Source organism: Urocitellus parryii, chromosome 6 (genome assembly GCF_045843805.1).
Source record: "Urocitellus parryii isolate mUroPar1 chromosome 6, mUroPar1.hap1, whole genome shotgun sequence".
NCBI lineage: Eukaryota > Metazoa > Chordata > Mammalia > Rodentia > Sciuridae > Urocitellus > Urocitellus parryii.
The window spans coordinates 157,971,533-157,995,286 of record NC_135536.1 but is presented as its reverse complement, the minus strand read 5'-3'; the positions used below and the strand labels follow the sequence as shown (position 1 = coordinate 157,995,286).

The window sequence follows — 23,754 nt, the reverse complement described above, 5'->3', positions numbered from 1 at the left end:
TAAGCAGGAAGTGTGAATCAGGCGGTATAGCGATACCAGACTTCAAACTATACTACAGAGCAATAGTAACAAAAACAGCATGGTACTGGTACCAAAACAGGCGGGTGGACCAATGGTACAGAATAGAGGACACAGTAACCAATCCACAAAACTACAACTATCTTATATTTGATAAAGGGGCTAAAAGCATGCAATGGAGGAAGGATAGCATCTTCAACAAATGGTGCTGGGAAAACTGGAAATCCATTTGCATCAAAATGAATCTGAATCCCTATCTCTCGCCTTGCACAAAAGTTAACTCAAAATGGATCAAGGAGCTTGATATTAAATCAGAGACATGGCATCTGATAGAAGAAAAAGTTGGTTATGATCTACATACTGTGGGAGCAGGCTCCAAATTCCTCAATAGGACACCCATAGCGCAAGAGTTAACAACTAGAATCAACAAATGGGACTTACTCAAACTAAAAAGTTTTTTCTCAGCAAAAGAAACAATAAGAGAGATAAACAGGGAGCCTACATCCTGGGAACAAATCTTTACTCCACACACTTCAGATAGAGCCCTAATAACCAGAATATATAAAGAACTCAAAAAATTAGACAATAAGACAACAAGTAACCCAATCAATAAATGGGCAAAGGACCTGAACAGACACTTCTCAGAAGAGGACATACAATCAATCAATAAGTACATGAAAAAATGCTCACCATCGCTAGCAGTCAGAGAAATGCAAATCAAAACTACCCTAAGATACCATCTCACTCCAGTAAGATTGGCAGCCATTAGGAAGTCAAACAACAATAAATGCTGGAGAGGATGCGTGGAAAAGGGCACTCTTGTTCATTGCTGGTGGGACTGCAAATTGGTGCAGCCAATTTGGAAAGCAGTATGGAGATTTCTTGGAAAGCTGGGAATGGAACCACCATTTGACCCAGATATTCCCCTTCTCGGTCTATTCCCTAAAGACCTAATAAGAGCATGCTACAGGGACACTGCTACATCGATGTTCATAGCAGCACAATTCACGATAGCAAGATTGTGGAATCAGCCTAGATGCCCTTCAATAGATGAATGGATTAAAAAAATGTGGCATTTATACACAATGGAGTATTACTCTGCATTTAAAAATGACAAAATCATAGAATTTGGAGGGAAATGGATGGCATTAGAGCAGATTATGCTAAGTGAAGCTAGTCAATCTTTAAAAAACAAATACCAAATGACTCCTCTGATATAAGGGGAGGAAACAAGGACAGGGTAGGGACGAAGAGCTTGAGACGAAGATTTTCATTAACAGGGTTGAGAGGTGGGAGGGAAAGGAAACGAGAAGGGGAATCGCATGGAAATGGAAGGCGATCCTCAGGGTTATACAAAATGACATATAAGAGGAAAGGAGGGGTAAGACAAGATAATTCAAATGGAAGAAGTGATTTACAGTAGAAGGGGTAGAGAGAGAAAAGGGGAGGGGAGGGGAGGGGAGGGGGGATAATAGAGAATAATACAGACAGCAGAATACATCAGACACTAGAAAGGCAATATGTCAATCAATGGAAGGGTAACTGATGTGATACAGCAATCTGTATACGGGATAAAATTGGGAGTTCATAACTCATTTGAATCAAACTGTGAAATATGATGTATGAGGAACTATGTAATGTTTTGAACGACCAACAATAAAAAAAAAAAAAGAAAGGTGGAAGGAATAAAAAAAAAAAAAAAAAGAAGTACTTGAGATTTTACACTAGTCTCTTGTGCGTTGAGTTGAACTTTTTCCTTGTGTACAAAAAAACTCTGATCAGATTTAGTTTCGGATTCATAGGAACCAAGAAAAAAAGTCTGACCTGAGGCAAATTCCCCAAACTAACTTACCAGCTCTGGTTTTTCTCTTAGAAAAGTCATAAACCTGGGGATAGAGTGAACTCAGTGGAAAATGTGGGCAGCCCCAAAAGGTGATGATTCAGTGGTGCTTAATTCCTAATGCTCAGCCCTACATGGTTTAGGGAGGAGCAGTGTGAGAAAGCAATTAGAAATCTCAGTTCAGAGTTTCGGATGCCAGAACAGCCTAATGTGACTGCCAATTCCTTAGGTCTAATGTCAGCCATCACCATTTTCCACCAAGGAGGCTCCTGTCCCATCTGCCCTCATCATCCCAGCAGAGAGTGTCCTATCTCATACTGTTCTCAGAGATGTTCCTCTGCATCCAAGAGGACATCCCATGGGCTACTTCAGCTGGAAGCTAAACCTTACCTTTCTCTTTTCCAGTCCCATGTCCCTGGCTGGCCATAGATGACAGGTAAACCACCGGGTGAACTCCTGGTCACAAGGATGCAAGCAAGCAGGTGAAGGACATTGTGACTGTTGAGGGTACAATCACAGTAGAGTGATTGGCCTGGGAATAAATCTCAACCCCAAAGCCATTTTTCTTTGAATAAAACATAAGTTCGTGTGACTTTTGGGGGAGTGTTTGCTTTTATCCAAACCCGAGAAAATGGAGTCAAGCATTTGCACTAATCAAGGTATTCAAATGATGCCCTTTGTCATTTCGAGGTGACTTCTCTCATGAACCACAAATCTGTCACGGAAAAATTTTAGGAAAAACCTGATTAAATTGACTGCTTCCTTTACAACCATTCCCTATAAACTAAAATCTAAATCCTACAAATTATAATTGTTATAGCTACAAATTACAATCTCTATAAGCTTCAAATCAGGGGGAGAACCAAATAAAATTTTCCAATATGGAAGTAGAAGGAAGACTCAGGTAGAGATGCCAGATTAGCAGCATCTTCTAATGCATAAATTGAACTTTGAAAACTACAACCCATGGACCAAATCCAGCCCATTACCTGTATTTGCAACAAAGTATAGCTTTGTCTACTTACTTGTATTATCTGTGCCATGCTACAACAAGGGAGTTCAGGAGTTATAACAAAGACTGTGTAGCCTACCATCTGGCTCTTTAGTGAAAAACTTGCCAACCTCTGCCCATTTCTCCCTCCTAACCCACCTGGAGATCTCCTGTTAAGTTTCCACATGGGCCAAAGGCCAGCCATTCTGTCTCTCTGCCAGGGAATGTTCACTTGCTGCAGAGATGCACCAAGCCTACTGCGCAGCAAGCCAGATAAGCATGGCTTCAATGCCTCAGGACCACCTTCAACTGGGGAGGGATGGGAGCTGTTGTACATTTCAGCGTCCTTACCTCCTGCTGGGACAATTGAAAGAATGTTCTACCTAGTCTTTTCAAAAGACTCCAGTAGAAGGAAGTCCCAGTTTCCCCCAGTGGTGACCTGCTGGTTGATGTATCCTATGACATATTCCTTCCTTGTCTCATCTCCACTTTTTTATAAATCATGAGGCAGAACCCACAACAGTGATTTTAAGAAAATTTAATAATCGGGCACCATAAACTGAGAATCAAGAATTGTTACCTAGTTAATTCAAAGGTCAAAAGAGGAAATATCACATGGACCAAGGAGTTTAAGGTACATGGGAGCTAGAGGCCTGTACACAAGATGCCTGCTGCAATGAAGGTGCAGCAGCATGATCTCAGCCCATGAGGGGATCCCTAGGTCACCTAGCCCTCCAAGGGGGTACTTCAGCCTGTCTTATAAGCACATACTATTAGGACCTAAAAGATGGTGAGCTATGCCTGGAGAGGGCAAAGCTAAACAAAACTTTCCCGGAAATACTTATCAGTCCTGATGGGCCAATTGGTCATCTGAGCTGGGGACAGGGGTCTGGGAACCACCTAGTAGTTGAATTCCTCTGAGGTTTCCCTCAGGACAGCTGGAACTCTTGTTCCAATTGTGTCTGGCAAAAGCAATGCTTAGAGGTCTTGGAACTGAAGTGATCTCAACCTGTTCTCCAACTCTGAGTGGATAAGAAGCCTAGCTGGCTGGGGTGGGACCCGAATGCAAGTACTAGCAGGCTCCTTCTGGTCAGCACAACTTCAGGAAGCAGCTAGCTTCCACCCTAAGGAGAGAGGTTACAATTAATGCCACTTGGAGCATGGAGAGGAGGCCCATGGTACAGAGACCCAGACCTCTAAGGAGGGGGATCAACAAGCTAGTGAAGGTATCCCTGGGGCCATTGTCAGGAGGCTGGTTCTGAAAAATGCTAGAAACAACTAAAGTCTGGACAACACCACTGCCCAGGAAGGAGCAGGATGAGGAAGCAGTCAATCTGATCAGGCTTCTGGGAACAAACACCATTGACGAGGTGGCTATGAAATTGATTTTTCACAGTTCTGGAGACTGGGAAGTCCAAGATGAAGGCAATGGCAGATTTGGTGTCTGGCGAGGACCCACTTCTGGTTCACAGATGGCACCTTCTCATTCTAATTTCGCATGGTAGAAGGGCATCTCTGGAGCCCCTTTTATAAGACCAATAATCCCATTCATGAAATCTCCACCCCTTGACCTAACCACAGTTCAAAAGCTCCACCTCCTCCTACTTTACCTCAGAGTGGAGACCGCAACATGAATGCAGGGTAGAGGGACATTCAGATGTGGACAGGAACCAAAAGCAAACAGAACAGAGCAGGTCCTTCTCCCTCCCACTTCTGTGACCTTTCACTCTTCCCTGCTCTCCTCTGACAGAACCTCCAGAAAACTGCTGGCAAAGCAGGATCAAGAGTGCAGAGTCCTGGCTTCAGCATGGCAGAGGAGAGAGAAGGGCAGGTTTGGGACAACAGACAGGAGCATACCTCCCCGGACACTGAGCTTCCTACAACCAAGGTTCTAGCAAACCATTTGCAACCAGAGTTCACTTAGGGTCTGTTTGGGGAACAATCCAATGTAATTCAAACCTGCTTCAGTTCTCTGTTGATAGCAAACCTCAACAATGAGTAGTTATCTTTGGAAACTTTGGGATTGCAAGCAAAAATAAATCATCTCTAATGAAGCAAAAGGCATTATGTCAAAAGCATGTGGAGAAGCTCTCGTAACTGAAGGAAATCCTAAAGAACTGGCCATAAACATCTCAAAAAAGGGTCAGAGATTGGAGCAAGTCTGTGGACCTAGATGCAGAGCAAGAACCAGAGCACCCTCTTCAGAGGGCAAGCCCAGCATTTTCAGCCTTGGTCTTACTGGACTTAGATTTCAAATTTCAAAGAGATGGGTATCTGATTGGTTTGGTTTTGTGGTCATTTGCCCAGCTGAAGACCAGAGGAAGGCTGGATATTGTGACTAAGAGTCTGATCAGGGTTGTATTTATTATGGGAAAAGTAGCTCTATATAAAATCAGGACTGTTGCCTAAGAAATGGTCAGTATTACTGGGCAGGGAAGGGCAGTGGATTCCAATCAGCTGTCTTAGGTCAGGTTTTCAAGAAACCAACCCCAAGACAAGGAGTCAAGGGCAGGTTTAATTGAAAGAAAGCATCTGTGCAGAGGAGCAGAGTGAAAGAGGAGAGGAAGGAGACACAGGACATGTTGATAAGTGGGTGTTAAAACTGTGGACATGTGGGGCTCAAACCCCCTGGGGACCTCCAAGAGACTGTCTTTAATATGTTTCCATTATCCCAACAGAGAGAAAAGAGCCGGGGTACTTATGCACCAGGTCCTGTCCAGCCTTGGATGAGTGAGGGCTACTCCCAGAAGCAAGAACACCCCAGGATTCCCAACCTGCCCAGTGTGGGGACCAAGCAGCTTCTAGGGCCACAGGTAAACCTCAGGCAGAGAGTCACATGTGCTTGAGTGTGGGCATGAACGAGAACAGCAGGGCACCAGAGTCAGGTGTTGATACAGCAGCAGTGACTGGAACATTTAGAAATGAGAGGGGCAGGGAGTTCCAATGCAGCTTCTTTAGGGAGGAGGAGCTGGGGGAACATCTCACTCCTAAGGCTGCTTCAGGGAATAGGAAGCCTGTCACCCATGCTATTGGGAGGCCTACTCTGAGCCACCAAGTTTACAACACTTTACATAAAAATGAATGGCTTTGTGCTTATTTTCAGGGACTTCAGGAAGAGTAAATACCAGGAAATGCTATTCTACAGCTTTCCAGGGGACAATGGAAACAAGCAGGGCTAGTGTAGAATAGCCACCAAGAAAATAAGCAAGTGGGGCTAATCCCTGGGACCCTAGGGAAAGGGGGAAGAGACCAAGAGCCCAACTATGTCCAAAGTATATATTGCAGTCAGTCTTGCCTTTCACACCATGGACTCTCCTTTCAAGCTCAGGTGATTCTGCCAGCAAATGAGGCTCACCTGGTCCCTCACCTCCTTCCTACTCTGGTCCCATTTATTTCTCCTGTTTGAACAGGCCATGTCAATTCATGCCCCAGGGCCTTTGCACTTGTAGTTCTTTCTGCCTCAAATGCTCTTACCTCAGGTCTATATAAGATGTCCCATTTTGTCATTCAGATCACAATAAGTCACCTCCACACGGTCTTCCCTTAATCGTCCAATTCCAAGTAGACCCGTACTCATTCCAGGATGTAACAATATTTGATTTCCTTCATACTATTGTCTCTATCTGGTTTTCTTACTTAGCTATCTGTCTATTTGTGCATTTTCTTCCTCTCCAACCAGAACGTCAGGACTTCGTGTGCAGGGCCACATCAGATTGTTCTTTGTTGTTTCTCTGGTACCCAGAACCAGGCTAGCATGAAACAGACACCCCATCCATTTTTCTTGATTAATTGATTAAATATAAAAATGACTTTTCATTCCAAAATGATACTCCTTGCCTTTTTAAACAAGAATATTAACTGACATATAATTCACAAAATAAAAATGACTTAATGAGGAAAAGAAAGGGTTGGTGATGGCTATTCATGTTGAATGTAATAGACACACTGGCCCAACTCCCTACCTCCTGGGATCCAGCTAATGGTTTCCATTATTCTTTCTTAAGTTTTTTAATTATAAATATTTCATATGAGATCAAGCACATTCAGGGTGACATGGCCTTAGACAAAGTATTAGTATTATAAACTGTGGAATGGAGTAGATTTTCCATTTATCCTTTAGGAAAAAATAAAACAGCAAAAACACTTTCTTTCTTGAAATAAAAACCTAAGTGAATTCAGAACAAGATTGTTTAAAGCTTTAAGGAAAGGTGACTCCAATTAGCATTCTTTCATTCATAACAGAAATGACAGAATGTCATTTGTGACTCAATTTTTCTCTCATAATGTGTAGCTATCTTACCAGATTTTTTAAGCCAATGTGATAATCCACTTAAGCACATTCACTTAGTGTCCATAGTGTATTTTGAACCCTCTATGTGAAGGAGTAATTTTTTAAACTGGTGTGAATTAAAATTTATTTTTGACCATGAATAGAAAAATATATGTCTATTGTTATATTACGTACATGTACAAATATGTAACAATGAATTCCTCTGTTCTGTATATAATGCACCAATAAAATATTCTCTGGAAAAAAACTGTTAAAAAATTAAAAGAACAATAAATGCCTAGGGCAAATAAAAATTTGTTTAGGCTAAGAGTGTAGCTCAGTGGTAGAGTACATGCTACATATACAAGGCCCTGTGTTCACTCCCCAGCCCCAATAATAATAATTATTATTATTATTCTTAAAGATCCTGATTTGGTATGATTTTTTAAGAATGTGCCACAGTAAGTACTTGTATGCATGTATGTGTGTATATTCAAAAGTGCACATTCACATGGGAGAGGGACAGGTGACTAACTGAAATCATAAATTAAATGGGAAAATCTCCCCTTAACACTTTCAGGCACATAATATATGCTCCATGAATATTTATAAGACGAATTCACCAACTTCTAAACCAGGAATTTATGCAGTGACATTCAAACTTGCTTTCTAAAACCCCACCTAGGATTGCAATCTCTGGGTGAGAAAATTTTAAGCATATCCACAAAGTACACGTGGTGCCTAATGCAGTGGCAGAAGACATTGAGGCCCCGCCTATATCTGCTCAACCTTACTATTACCACGTATTTCCATGCCTGACTTCCAAAGGCTGCCACCTGTACTTCTTTGCCTGAGTGCTTTCTTGGCACCCTAAGAGCACACCTCCCACTGATGATGAAAGCTGGTGGATCAATGCCCCAGTTCCCTTGCCCCATGCACAGAGTAACTCTGAGGCATTTACTCTCCTCTGTCCCCTCGAGTTGTTCAATGGGATTCAGTTCTGCTGGCCCTCTGTGCGGAACGATTTGGCAAAAACCTCCTACTGCGTGCTTTTTTCTCCTGTCTCCCTCTCCACTCCCCAAATGGCACTTCCTAGGACCACATTCCAAAGAAACTTTTACATTCAAAAATATTTGCTTCAGGATCAGCTTCTGGGGAACTGAAATTAAGACAGGTACTTCCAATTAGCTTATCTCTAACAAAACCCTCATTCACTGGAACATGTGCCTGGGCTTAGAATAGAATGAAATGAGCCTCCATCATCAGTGAGCATCTTTCTACATGAAATCCTGATACTGAGATTTTAATGAATCTCTAAATGAACCATGATGAAGAGCAAGTCTCTCTCCTGATCGAGGATGGGTTGGTGTCCTTTTAGCGGAGCGTCCCTGTCCTGAGTGTGGCTGACCACCCACATTCCCAAGGCCCAAAGAACTAGACCAGGGGTATGGTGCAAGCAAAAAAAAAAACATTTTAATGAAGGTTCATTGACATGCCAGATGGGTCCACCGTGATCTAATTCAAACAGGAACCCTCACTCTTTTATCATTTGTTCTAAAATATCAAAGCATTTTCCCTACGGTGGCCCCGAGAACATTTTCTCCCATTGAGCCTGGGCATTTTAGGAGCCCTTCTCTCCCGATTTCTTGTTTGCCTTTGTCTTCCCAATCACTGTCTCCACAATCACAGCCGTTTCTTCATATGTCTGAATGCTCTCTGTTGAAATCTTCTCAATGGATTCCACCACTTCCACCTTCTTGAAAGTCAATGCCCTGGGGGGACTTTTATCCAGCAGGCTGCTGCTCTTACTCCCAGGACCCCCTGGTCTACCTTCATGGGCCCCAGCCCTTTGAGACTGGGGTGTGGATGGTCTCTCGGAACCAGGTATTGTCTCAGGACAGGGTTTCTTGGACTTCTCCTCTTCCTTCTGGTCATCATCTTTCTCCCCAGGACTCTTCACATCTTTGGAATTTGTCCCACTCTTCTTGTCTGTAGTCCCCTCTTCAGTTGGGTGTTCATCTTCTTTCTCCTGGGGACCCTCCTGTCCATCCTCCAAAGGTGGCGTGGGCTGCTCAGGAGTAGGAGTGGGCTCCCCTTCGCTGTCAGGATGAGTGGCGTCTTCTTCGGTGGAAATCACTACTCCACCCTTGGCTGGGATGGAGGGGGAATAGAACTCAGGGTCCATATAATTGGCATCCCCTGTGACCATCACGTGCCGCCCTTTGGTGTTGAGGTCAGCAGGGGGCTCGGGCACAGGCTCTTTGGTGCCCTTCACTTTATCCTTGATCATCTTGCATAGTTTCCCAAAGGCTTTGCTGATCTGTCCTCCATCTGGCACATCCTCTGGGTCCCCTTCTTGTGTTAGGAGACTTGCTTCTCCACCCCCTGATTCAAGCTTAAATTCATCTTCCTCTTTAAGTACCACCTGCACTGGTTTTGTATCTTCCACACGTTTTAATGGTGAGTCTTCCAGAGTTTCATCTGCTTTATCTTGAGCTATAATCTCCTTTCTCCTTGGAATGTTCTTAGGGAGGCCTTTTTGTCTGAGTTTTGCTGCTGTTATATCCTGCAGAGCCCTAGTAAGATCTAAAAAAAATTAAAAAAAAAAAACAGGAAGTCAAGTATAAAATTGTCAATAAAAGGGAATAAAAATGCATTCATTGAAAAATATACTAACTGAATTAGAGACAAACGTCTAATGCTAGGATGGGATTTACTATATATAGGTCAAAAACAATGGAGTTCTATTGTTCCTCATTCCATGTTGAGGTTCTAGCTCTGCCAAGCTTTGTAACTTTGGTAGACAAGTCAACTTGTTCCTTCAGTGATTCCCCAAAGGGAAAGGAAAGTGCTACTTTTTCTGAAGCTCATAGTTCTACCCACTAGGAACCCATTCCACAAAGTAGTTCTCTCAGAGTTAGAGAGACACAGGAAAACTGCCCAGGACTCTGAGGTGGTCAGATGTCGTCAGGCTTGGAAATGGAATCCATCCACGGCATATCTCCCTCACTCCACATTTATCCCAACAACCTATATAAATATGACCACCCTTTAGTCAGCATTCCCTTCCCCCTCAGCCAAAATAGGAAGTGACGCTATTAGATACAGAAACAATAGGAATTCTGTGTTCTCAAGACCTACCCATTCCTTCACACTGGAATGGAAACATTAGATGCTGAAGAAAACAAAAATCTTACCCTGTGAAATCTCCAAGGCTTTCCAGCTCTGCTTATACAGTGATTTCAGAACTTTTTTATCCCCAGCATCTTTTCCATTCCCTCCCACTGGTAATCCCAGGCCTAAGAAGGACATAGCACCAGCATCTAACATGGACTAACCCTCAATGAGGAGAGCTGAGTGAGTAAAGATGGCAGCCATGGGTCCTGAAGCCATAAAGGAGAACAGGATGCAGGCAGGGATGTCAAAAGACAACTGGTCTAAGAGGAAAGATGCTTATAGGACCAGCTACAGAATTCCAGGGCCCCATGCGAAAGAATAATGCAGAGTCCTTGTTCAAAATTATTACCAATTTCAGGAGAAGGATGGAAAAGCACCAAGCCAGGAAGGACTCTTCTGAGTATGGTCCCTGTGTGGGGGTCATGGGCTCATGGAGCTGGCCCTGGGTGACTACCAGCAGGACTGCTGCACAACCAACCATGTTCTGACTCTGGAACCCCAACTGCAAAAACCCTGAGCTGGTTCCCTGAGCTGCCTGAGAAACATGGATTTAAAGACTGTATAAAATCCAGCAATCCCACTTGCAGGTATTTACCAAAAGATTTGAAATCAGGGTGCAGAAGAGACACCTGCACTCCCGTGTCTACTGCAGCATTATTCCCAATAGCCAAGACACAGACTTAAACTAAGGGGCCGTCTACAGATGAACGAGTAAAGAAAATGTGGTAAAAATGCACAAGGAATACTACTCAACCTTTACAAAGAGGGAAATTCTGTTGTGTGAGACAACATGAATGGAATTGCAGAACATTATTATGCTAAGCAAAATAAGCCAGGCACAGAAAGATAAATACTGTATGATCTCACTTATATGTGGGATCTAAGACAATTGAACTCATAGAAGCAGAGAGTAGATGGTGGTTCCCAAGGGCTGGTGGTAAGAAGAATAAGGAAATGATAATCAAAGGGTACAAAATTTAAGTTAGACAAGAAGAATATGTTTGAGGGGTTTTTTTGGTTTTTCTTTTTTTTTTTTAGTCCTATTGCATGGTCTGGTAAATACAGTTGAAGAATATTGTATATTCCAAAATTGCTGAAAGCAAATTTCAAATGTCCTCACCTCAAAAAAAGTTACATATTCAAGTTGATGAATATGTTAGCCAGCTTCATGTAATTATTCTACCTTGCATTCATAAATCATGACATCATCTTAGATCACATAAAATTTATATAATTATAAATTACCAGCTTATAATAAAAATAAAAGCCCTAAAAGTGAAAGTATCAACATTATCACCTTCTCTTCTCTCTCAAAATGTTGTGCTTATTCAAAATGGGGAGATTCAGATATGAGCTGATGCCTCACAGGTGTGTAAAACATTCCAATAAGGCCAAATATGGACCCGGTGTGGTGGCACATGACTGTAATCCCAGCAGCTCGGGAGGTTGAGGCAGGAGGATCACAGGTTCAAAGCCAGCCTCCTCAACTTGGTGAGCCTCTAAGCAATTCAGCAAGACCCTGTCTCTAAATAAAATATAAAAAGGGCTGGGGATGTGGCTCAGTGGTTCAGCACCCCCTGTTTCAATCCCCAGTACCAAAATAAATAAAGACCAAACATTGGAAGGTAGAAGCCATATTTGCCAAACAAGCAGTTCCTGCTGAATTGTTTTGTTTTGTTTTGTTGTTTGTTTGAGATGGGGCTCTCTCTATGGTGCCCTGGTTGGCTTCGAATGCCTGGGTTCAAGAGATCTTCCTGTGTCAGCCTCCTGAGTAGCTGAAATTATAGGTGTGCACCCCAACACCGGCTTCTGCTCAGTTTTGAAGGGAAGAGAGAATGAACAATAACTGAGCATCTACTCTGCAACCAAACACTGGATTAAACACCTTTGCAAAGATTAAGTTCATTTAATTCATGGAAAAAATGTAATTCAATATCCATTTCTTATTATAGTGAAAACTGAATTGTATTTCTTCCCTCAATTAAATGCCTGATGTTCAAGGATGGCATTCCCAAGGTGGGCTATAACCACAGTCAGTTTTTCTCTTTATAAACTTTTTGGCTCAGTTACTTAGCACCCAAGGGAGCATATCAGAAAGGGAGAGAAGAAGACCTCCCTCACATAAAAGCATTTAATTTCCAGATAGATAGGAAGAGAGCATGAATGTCAAGGTCAGGAGGAAAGCTTGGATTTTTTTACATTTCTGCTGAGACACAAAAAAGCGGAAACCAGGGTTGGAGAGTGTTACCTTTCCCGCCAGATCCAAGGCTAAGAGAGGAGCCATGACTCGGGGTGAACATGGTTATAGGAGTCTCAATGAAGGCGGAGCTCAGCCTGGCAGAAAGAACCAGAAAGAGAGCATGGTGCCACCTTTAATTCATCAAGCAAACCACACAAAGAGGGTAGGGGGAGGGTAAAAGCAATTGCTATAATTTTGAACAAAACTGAAAAAAGTTTTCTGTAGATCAAGCTCATGAATTATATATAATTGTAAACTGATAGCCACACAGACATTTATACACTAGGTGAGGACATAAAAACTCATTTCTTTGAGCTCAAGTCATAAATGATGACACATAGCCATGGAAATATTGTTCAGTGATTACTTATAATATAAAATGCCACTTCTCTGTTGCACTAGAGTTTTTGTGTTGTTATTATTTTTGTAATTGAAGAGTGGCCAATCCAAGCTTAAGTATTTAGGGCAAACATGGTATAACTTATTTTTTTATTTTTTTTTAAATAATACATGTCACATATAAACAGAAGGAAAAATGTTAAAAGCAACTGAAATAAAATGTAAACAATTGATGAATCTGGGTAAAGTATATTTAGGAATTATTCTTGTAACACTTCTATCAGTTTGAAACTGTATCAAAATTCAAAGTTATAAATAAATTAGCCAAAGCAGTACCCAGTTAACTTTTGGTCATGCCCTGCTCCCCCAAAAAGAAAATGTTCACAAGAGTATTTAAATGCAGTTCAAGACTTATTTTCATAAATATGCTCACAAAGCATTCACTGTTACATAATAAGGAATGCTACAAGGCATGTTGACTATAATAACTAGAGAGGAAATAAAATCTTACTTTTCCTGCTAAGCAGGAAAGACATCAGCTAAGATAGACCACCCAGAGTGGAGGGAAGTACTGCCCACTGTGGGGCACCTGGGGCAAGGGAAGACTTATCTTTTAATGCAGTCTACACCCAGGAAATAAGGAGGATCAAATTGAAAAATCATAATTCAATGCTTATCCTGTTCTATGAAGGAAACCAATGGGTGTGGGTATCAACATGGTGAAAGATGCAGGTGCCAGGGGGTGGGGGCGGGGGAGGAAAAAAACACAGGATTTCCCAGCAGTCTTAAAGTAAGTGGGGTTCAAGTCACAGTTCTGATATAAAGGAAACCAGAAGGCACATTGACACCTACATTACTGACCTGCCCAGATGGTAATGACCATGACAATTGCAGCAATACCTCTGAGCACCCATCAAGTGCCACACAGTGTGATAGGGACCTCACTTGCAGCATCTCATCCCATAGTCCTGATCATCCCACCTGCTAAACTGCTTATGTCCCCAGAACCCTGTGGGCACAAAGCAGCCTTTTCTGGTCACCCTACTTACAATTTCAAGCATCACTTCATCATCACTCCTCTTCTCTCTTCCAAAACTTCCTCCATACCACTTGTCACAGGTTACATCCCTGTTACAAATTCGCTCCTCTTCTGTCTCCTCCACTAGAATTCTAGCCTTTTGTGTTTCATTTCCTGCCACATCCTCACTGCCTAGACCTGTGCCTGGCACATAGTAGGTCCTCAAAAAGGAATGATATAATGCGTAAGTGACCAGGATGGGGAGACCAGTACGAAGAGGCATGCCCACACCTGTTGCCTTCAATCTCAATGATCCGATGATACCGATCCAGCTCGTTCCTCAGAGTTTGCTGGGCCACGGCCAGCTGCCGGCAGTCATAGGAAGACCTCTCCAGTGTCCGCTCAGCCTCTTCGATCTCCTTCCTCAGGCTTTCGATCTGCTCGTTGTAAAGCTGAATCTCGTCATCATAACACTCGTGGGCATTTTTAATAGCTTGTTCCAGGGTCGTTGTCTGTGGGCAAAGACACACTGCCAGGAAATCCATCCCACCCTCTCCCCAAGATGTGGACTTCACCAGGAGAACCTGATCTCTGTCTACAAAGTTCCATTTGCTTCATTTGTTTCTCTGTAATTGGAGACTAGCAATGACTCATTTGGAACCTCTTCAAACAAAGAAGAATTTAAAAACTGAGCTCCTATCTCCTAGCATGAACATCAGCCCCCTGCAGGATTAGCCCACAAAGGGGACCCATCCCCGTGGCAGGGTGAAGATGACAAACCCAGAAAATAAAAAGAAACCTGCTGCCCACAGAGTGATCTGCGTCAGATAAAGTATGTTCTCCATACCTTAATGACTTAGCATAAACTTGGTAGCCAAAACTGAAGTAGAAAGAGTACATACGAAATAGATAAGATGCTACTTTTACTGAAACAATTATGAGGGGAAAATTTTCCTTGTTCTTATTCAGCTAAGAGAATGCTTTAATTTTCTCCTGAGTTTTAATCAGTAGTGTTTTATTAATGTTTTACTGGCTAAAATGTGTGTGTGTGTGTGTGTGTGTGAGAGTGTGTGTGTGTGTGTGTGTGTTCATGCACATGTATGCTTGTGTATATATAAAATGATATTAGATGCCTAGATGCATGAGGCCCTGGGGTCATTACCCAGCACTTCAAAAAAAGAAAAGACAACAATGTTAAGGAAGACAATGTTTATGTTAATGCAAGGTAAAAATCAAGGTAGAAAAAGAGAAAGAGGGAGTTTTATTTTCCTTTTTAGAGCTTCTCACAATGCTAAAGACTCAAAAAAGCACTTGTTTACAAGTTTAATAATACCTGTAGTCATGACCCTTTTACAGTCTCATTCCACGTAGGAAAGAATTTGACATGTACAGCCCTCAAAATCAAAATGAAACAAAAACACTACTTCTACCTAGAGCAGTGTCTTTCAAACTGCAATGTACACTAGAGCCATACAAGGATGGTAAGATTCTGACCCAGTAGTTCTGAGAAGGAAGGGGCCAGAGACTGCCTTTCTAACCAGCTCCCACAGGATATGGATATGCTGGTCCATGGGCCACATTTGGAGTCATGGAAGGTGGGGAGGGTAGAGAGGTATCTGCATCCAACTTCATGTATATTCACTACAGTGTATTTCTTGCATCCAGACCTAAATGTACATGCTGGAAACCCTGGAAGATTATCATTTCTATTACAACCCAATTTTTCATTTTATATAGATCTAGTCTTTGGATAAAGAAGTCCCTAAGTAATTACATATGGAAACCTAGCTTATAAAGGTGTTCAGGAATATTATCTGTTGCTTCCAGCAGATGGGAAGGAGTGAGGCTGGGAGGGAAAGTTGCATGTACTAAACACTTTGGGAAGATGTCTGTCCAACCTGTGTCATCCCATCCATCCATCCACAAGGAGGGTCCAATAACATTGCAACCCTATCCTCCCATCCAGAGCTTGGAACCGGGGTTGGGTTCAACTTAGGGTGGCCCATCATGTGTTTTATCTCCTGGGAATTTGGAAAGGAACCTTAGGGGTAGTGGCAAGGTTCTAGGCACATGGTGGCATGTTCTAGATTCACTGGGACACATAAACTGGGGTCTAAGCCTGCCATTTTAGAATGATGATCTTTCATAATGTGCATGAAGCTGAGAAAGGCAATTCTCCAGAAAGACATAATAAAGCCAAAGGGCAAAGGTAAATAGATGAGGGAGCCTGTGGCAATCGAAGGAACAGGGGGGGAAGAAGACAAATAGCAGCTGCCCCACATCCTGGTTCCTGGTTCCTGCTGCACACCTGCTCTCAATTAACATACATTGCTCCTTTGGGAAAAGAAAAAGAAAAACCTTGCCAATGGAAAAACGTGGCAGACACCACCTTAAGCAACCAATGAAAGTTAAACATTGTCAGTGTGAAGATAAATGAACATGATGTGACACACTGACACAATGTCACTTCCTAGGGATACTTGCCAAAAAAATAAAGAATGTCAGTTTAAATCTGTGAAAACAACCGGAAAACCCAGATGGAGGGCTGTTCCCCAAAATAGTTGGTCTGGACTCTTCAAAAGCATAAAGTTAAGAAAAACTAAGGAACTGTCCCAGACTTTGGGAGCATAAAGACACACAACACCTGAAGAGGAGTAGGGTCTTACACCAGAACAAAGCATTAGTGGGGTAACTGATGACATTCTGGCATAGCCTATTAATAACAGCACAGTATCATCCTGGCCTTCGTCATTTCCTGTGACTCTAAGATTCTAGCACTTGGGTAGACTATACAAAGAGTATGCGGGAAACCACAATGCTATTTTTGCAACTTTCAGAAGTCTTAAAAAATTTCAAGGGGCTGTGATTGTGGCTCAGTGGTGGAGTGCTTGCCTAGCACACATGAGGCACTGGGTTCCATCCTCAGCACCACATAAAAATGAAATAAAGTTTATAAAAATATTTTCAAAATTAAAAAGTGTTCTGCCTATTTAGACCAATAATTGGGTTTATTTCTTAAAAAAAAAAAACCTCAATTCAGTAATCACCTATAATGTCAAATATATGTGGGTAAGCCACATATTCTTACCCACATCACAGTACTCACACACCCCAAGACATAAAGGGGCTGAAGAGACCCCTCTAAGGCCTGAATCTCAGAGTGGCTTCAGAATTATATGAGGGGATGTGTGGGGCCATAGATGACATAAGAGGGGTCAAGTGTCAGGGAGGGAACATTCTCTCAGTTTCTTTTGTGTTTAAAATGTTCCATATTAAAGAAAATATTAGGTATAAAGAGATTCCCCCTTTGGGTGTGGCTTCCCAGCCCAGAACACGAATCCATGATCTGTGCTGACAAATTCCAACCTGGTTCAAATCACCAAGCTCCCAACAACCTTGTCTAGAGGGAGCTGTTTTAGTTCCAGGCTCCAGATGAGGACACTAAGACACACAGGTGAAGTCACTTGCCCATAAATACCACAAGAGGATTCAAACCCACCTGTTCAGGATCTTAGAAACTTCCTGAAGCCATGGTCCATCCCTGCCCCAGACTCCTCCCAGCTGCAGGTGAGTAGAGTACAGGCATGTGCACATACATGCATGCACACACACACACACACACACACACACACACACACATGTGAAAACACACTCTAGGGCTCTGGAAAATTCTACATTGCCCTATTCTCACCAAAGATACAGGGCACTTGGTGTGATCTACACACACACACACCCTCATTGAGTATTTTTACTTCATACACTTTTGAACTGTACATAAAATAACAAAAGGTTATCAAAATGGGGAAACAGAGGATAATAAAGTCATCTACAATCTTTCTACCCTAGAGGACAAGCATGACCTTTTTGCAGATCTCATGATTTGATGGTTTGTTGTTTGTGGTAGTAGCAAGTGGGTGGTAGGCCTTTTTGTTTATGAATACATTTGTACGTGTGCTTGCTTGTTGTTTGTTGGAAGAAAGAGGTGCATTAAAGGCTGGATGTTCTTGGGTAGAGTGGGAGGATCTCATGCTCCAGGAAGGAGGCTTCATGCTACTCCTGTAAGGCGCCATCTAATCTTCAACAGGCCCCTGAGGCTCCGTGTGTTTCTGCCTGTTCAGTGAACTCATGACTGGGTTTATAAAACTGGACTTCTGGGCACATCACTGAGGTTTTTACAGCTCAGTAATTTAAACCAGTCATCAAAAGGAAGAATATACAGAAAAACAGTAAGAGTCCCATTCACTTGGAGCTTGTTTTGCCTCTGATGAAGGCCAAGAGGACTCAGTGGATGTGGGCCACGTGACAACCTGAATTTTATTTTGAGCCAGGACACTGCTATGTTTCTGCTTGGACCATTAGATCCTCTGGTTTATATCCATCTAACCATTGAGCTGTGAGCAACACACACAGGAGAGTGAGCATGAGCCCCATGTAGAGCAGGGAGCTCCTGCCTCTTAGGATTGTAGGTACCTTTGGGTACAAGTCTTTGTAGAAAGAAAGAAAAGATAAAGAAAGAAAGAAAGAAAGAAAGAAAGAAAGAAAGAAAGAAAGAAAGAAAGAAAGAAAGAAAGAAAGAAAGAAAGAAAGAAAGAAAGAAAGAAAGAAAGAAAGAAAGAAAGAAAGAAAGAAAGAAAGAAAGAAAGAAAGAAAGAAAGAAAGAAAGAAAGAAAGAAAGAAAGAAAGAAAGAAAGAAAATAAAAATCAGTATCCTTCACCCTTCACAAATTACATAGTCTTACCAAGAATCACCACTAGATGGTACTAACTGACCTTAATGAAAAATGAGACCTGGGAGGTTCCCATTTTGCAATTAAAGTGATTTTTTTCACTTCCCTGTCACAGAAATTCAGTCAATGCAATTTAGGAAGTCAGAAGTGCCTGTCCCTTCTCCACCTGTAAGAAATTTCATATCCAGGGATCTTATTTCATCTATGTTCAGCTTACTTGAAGGAAGGTCCCTAGCTCCAGTATCAGGCTCTGTTCCTTCCATTCTGGGGCCCTGGGTCTCTCAAACTGGAGCCTGTGGAATCACCTGGGCATTACTGGGCTCCACCCAAGTTACTGATTCAGTAGGTTTGGGGTGCACCTATGAATGTGCATTTCTGACAAGTTCCCAGATGATGCTGATAATGCTGGACCCGGGACCTCGCCCCAAGGACCCCGGACATGGAAGATTCTGGAATCATCATAGGCCTTCACCAGAGGTAGAACCAGCTGCCACAGCCCTGCCAGAAGCTCTACTTCCCCAGACATCCAATTCTCCCTTGAAGCTCTCAGTTTAGCTATTCCATTTGGAAGCCAGAACATCTTTAACTAGCAAAAATCTAGCCAATAACATTTTAAATGAGGCCATAGAGGGCACAAGTCTGGCACCCAGGTGCATCAGGTATAAAACACTCTGACTCTATCCAGGACTTGCCCCCATACCTGTGGTTCTGAGTGTGGTTCCTGGACTAGCAGCAGCATCTGGAAACTTGGAAATGCATACTCTCAGGCTCCAACCCAGATCTACTGAGTCAGAAACTCCTGGGTGCACCTAGTCATGTTAGGGTTTTAATTAGCACTAATTAAGAAAAGTCTTGCTCCCCATGACCTTTACCCATTGGTGTTATGCCCATGAATACATTACATGGCATAAGGGACTTTGTAGATGTAGTTAAGGTTCTTAATTAATGAATCTTTTTAAGAAGGAAGCTACTCTAAATTGATCCTAATCACATGAGCCTTCATAAGCAGAAGTCAGAGAAATGCAAAAGCAGACATCAGAAAAATTAGATGCATGAGGATTATTCAATGCACTGCTGCTAGCTTTGAAGATGGAGGAGCCTTGGGTCAAAGAATGCTGGCAGCCCCTAGAACTGCTCCTGGCCAACGGCCAACAAACAGGGTTCTCAATCCTACAGTGCACAGAATTAAATTCTGCCAACAACTTAAACAAGAATGGAAGCAAATGCTCCCCCAAGAGCCTCCAGACAAACATCTAGGCAAGCCCACAACTTTATTTCAGCCTAGTGAGATCCAGGGCAGAGAAATCAACTGACCCTTCCCAGATGTCTAACCTACAAGACCCTGAGAAAATAAACAGGTGCTGTTTTAAGTTCCTAATTTGTGGTAATCCATTAAGACAGCAAACTCGAGTTTCATTAGACTCATAGCTGGATTTTGTTATTGAACACAGTCAGCCCTACATGTCCATGGGATCCTCACCCACAGATTCAACCAACTGAGGAGCAAATATATTTTTAAAATTACATCTGAATTGAAAAATCTCTTGTCATTATTCCCTAAACATTACTGTATGTCAACTATTTAGACAGCATTTACATTGTGTTAGGCATTATAAGTAACCTAGAGATGATTTAAAGCATACGGGAGGATGTGCCTAGGTTATACACACAATTGTGAGCCATTTTATATCAGGGACTTGAGTATACGTGGGTTTTGGTATCCGCTGGGAATCCTGGAACCAAAACCCCATGAATACTGAAGGATGAGCACATACAGATGATCTCAGACTTTCAATGATTCAACTTGTGATGTTTCCACTTTACCATGGTATGAAAGCAACATGCATTCTGTAGAAACCATACTTTTTATCTTGCACTTTCTCTTTTCCTGGACTAGGGATATGCAGTATGACCATCCTGCAATGTGGGACAGGGCCAACATCATGACTGGAAACAACTGATGCTCTACAGTGTACTGTGTCGCTAAGCTGGGACATGCAGTGGGTTAGTGGTATTAGATGCACTTGCAACTTACATCATCTTCAGATGGGAACTGTCAGGTTGCAAACCCTCTGTAAGTCAAGGAGCGTCTGTATATTATTATCTATGAAATGATTTGATATTTTGATAAGTGTTTCAATACAATTGGTTTGCTTTTAATTACTCTATCTTAAAAACAACATTTTCCTGAGAAGGTGTTCACAGTATCACCAGACTACCAAAAGCTGGAGAACAGCAGAGAAGAGAAGGTCCAGACCCTGCTTTAAAGAGGTGAACGTACCCAAATAAATTAATCAGTCTGCAGCAATAGACAGTGGGGAAAAAGGTGCCAACCAGACCGTCGTACTTCGTGTTCTCAGAAACCAGATTAACCTCTACAAGATTTCTTATTTTTATATTCAACAAATATGTACATGTACATAAAGAGAAAACATGCTTTTTGCCCTGCAACTAGAACTTTCCTTAGCAGTTGGTGCTCCCTCATCCTCCTCGGTATTTAGGGCAGTGGTTTTTCAGCTCTGTCACCGCGGCCACAAGAAACGACACAGTTCTCACTGCCAGCCATGTGCCTCACACAAATGTGTTTGTGTATGCATGCATGTGTGTGTGTGTGTGTATATTTGAACAAATATCTACATATTTAAATATATATTCAAATATATGTAAAACAAAGGTTTCACAGAACAAACCCTACCTTTTCTTGCTATGCAGTCTGTAATGTCTTACTCTTAGTCAAGTGTTCCTTGTTTCTTCGTTTTTTCCTGCAGTCAATTCTGCTGAATTCACTTTAAGCCAATGAGTTGTGACTTGGGGTTTGGAAAACATTGGTCTCCTGACCAGGACTGGCCACACCCACTTCCTCAATGACAGCACACCATACACACACCCTACATACATACAACTCCACCCATATACACATCAAGTATATATATATATATATATATATATATATATGCACCACACACACTACACATACATACCTCACACTACACACCATACACATATTACTTTCATACATGTCATACAACATATACACACCACACATTATACCATATATACACACACCTCGCATATATACATAGTACGTACACAACATATCCACCCAGCACAGTACACACTTTATACACACATACTACATACCACACCATCTATACATGTATACATTCAGTACACATACACATACAGCAACAGAACACACATATACACCACATATACCTCATATGCACATACACACACATCCCACATATACAAATACTATACATACACATACCACATACTACACATACATCCCTACATATGCACATGCACTACTCTTTCTCTCCCCACCCACACCCAACCTTCTCTCTCTCTCTCTCTCCCTTCTTCTATCCTTTCAGGACCACAGAGGAAACCATGATCACCAAGTGAGGCATCTAGTCCCTAAGCCATGGCTAGTCTCCTGAGAAGGATGAATCTGAAGGTCACTACTTGAATTCTCCCACTCTGATCTTCAGCTTCTGGGACAGTCGCTGTTCTCAGGTTGCTTTCCAGTGGCTTTTGAGAGCTGCTTCACAGCAAGAGTTTTGTGTGGTATGCAATAGGGAGGGGTGAGAAACAGCATGCCTGAACTCTGGGGTCCCAAAATGAGATCCTGAGCCAACATGGAAAGTGTGGAATATCTATGAAATGCACCTCCTCTAGCCGAGGTGTTTACTTTTTCTGATTTTGTGGGCACTACAGAATAGAGGCCAACATAACGTCCAGGTAGATGCTCTAGCTTTTCTAGAGTCAGTTTTAGATTTTTTTCACTCTCTTGTTCCTTAGATGTACTTGTCTAGCCAAACGTCAATTTATTTTTTGATTTGGGAAATGTAGTTACAGAACCACAGGAAGGTGCAGTATTTTAACCCAACATTCCCCATCAGAGTGGCCAGCCATTTAAGAACAAGAGGAAGAAAACAGGAAGGAACCAAGTAGATGAACCCTGAAGTCCCCGAGCCAAGAAGGCAGGCCACAAAAACCGGGTGCATTGAGTTTTCAAATGAAGCTTCACCCAAAGCAGAACAAGATGGAAATGGGGCTTTACACTAACAAAATTCTATCCAGGGGCAATACTGACACATCTACTCTTTCTAGATTCATAATCCAATTCCAAAGGAGAAATTTTGTTGGGAGAAGAGAAACCGGAAGCCTAGATTTGAGCAAGTTAAACAAAAATCCCAATATATGTCTATTTCTACCTATCCTTAACAAGTTTAACCTGGGCCAAAAGAATCAATAATGAAGAAGCTGGCGGGCCGGGGATGTGACTTGAAAGGGCACCACAGATCCTGTCTCTATTGGCCCAGGACTCCTTCCAGGTTGGATGCTTTCTCCTGGGTACTCCCTCAGCTCAGAGCAAAGCAGGGTATTTGTTCACCTGCTCAGACTCTGTCAGGCTCACAAGTTAAGTTATGTTTGTGACAATTCATAGAGCCAGATTACCTGTGCATGCATGTGACATGTCAATAAAATGTGTGAGAGACACTGATTCATACATGTGGTGTGAATTCCCAATAGTGAGTGGCAGACATGAGAATGTGGAGCCATACCTGGGCCTGCAGCTCCGTCTTCTGTGCCTGCAGGTGGGAGAGCGCCTCCTGGCCCTCCTCCAGCTGACTCTGCAGGGCGGCCACTTCCCGCTCAGTCAGGAGCTTCTCCTGTACAAAGAAGGCCAGATTCAGAATCATACATGGGAGAAATGCAAAGATAAAAGGGACAGGAAGAGTGTTATGGACTGAATGTGTACCCACCCCCATCCCAAATTCATATGTGGAAGTCCTAACCGTCAAGGTAATAGGACCTTTGGGAGGTGATTAGGATCAGATGAGATCATGAAGGAGGGACCCCAAGATTTAATTAGTGTCCTTGTGAGAAGAGGAAGAGACACTATGTGCTGTCTCTCTCCACCATGTGAGCAGCCAGCAGGAAGGTAGCTGTCTACAAGCCAGGAAGAGAGTTCTCAGCAGTTAGACCCTGCCGGCACCTTGATCTTGGACTTCCAGCCTCCAGAACTGTGAGAAATAAATGTCCATCTTTGGAATCCTATCGAAGCAGCCCAAGCTGACTCAGACAGGTCCCGGGTAGCCACTGTTCATGCCTTTTTATTTCTTTTT

At 42.4% G+C, this 23,754-nt stretch overlaps 1 protein-coding gene across 3 annotated transcripts in view; it reads right to left on the bottom strand.

Moving 5' to 3' along the window:
* Positions 1 to 8,713: 8,713 nt before the first annotated feature.
* Positions 8,714 to 23,754, bottom strand: part of Bfsp1 (beaded filament structural protein 1) — a 34,512-nt gene continuing 19,471 nt past the window's right edge. The window contains exons 5-8 of one of the 3 annotated variants that reach the window (XM_026400717.2): positions 23,191 to 23,306; positions 14,184 to 14,404; positions 12,545 to 12,630; positions 8,714 to 9,705 (exon numbers count right to left, since the gene is read on the bottom strand). In XM_026400717.2, coding sequence (XP_026256502.2) covers positions 8,741 to 9,705; positions 12,545 to 12,630; positions 14,184 to 14,404; positions 23,191 to 23,306 — 1,388 coding nt within the window. In that variant the 3' untranslated portion in view covers positions 8,714 to 8,740. The remainder of the gene's footprint in view (positions 9,706 to 12,544; positions 12,631 to 14,183; positions 14,405 to 23,190; positions 23,307 to 23,754) is intronic. The other 2 variants (XM_026400715.2, XM_077799992.1) reach the window with 2 other exon arrangements.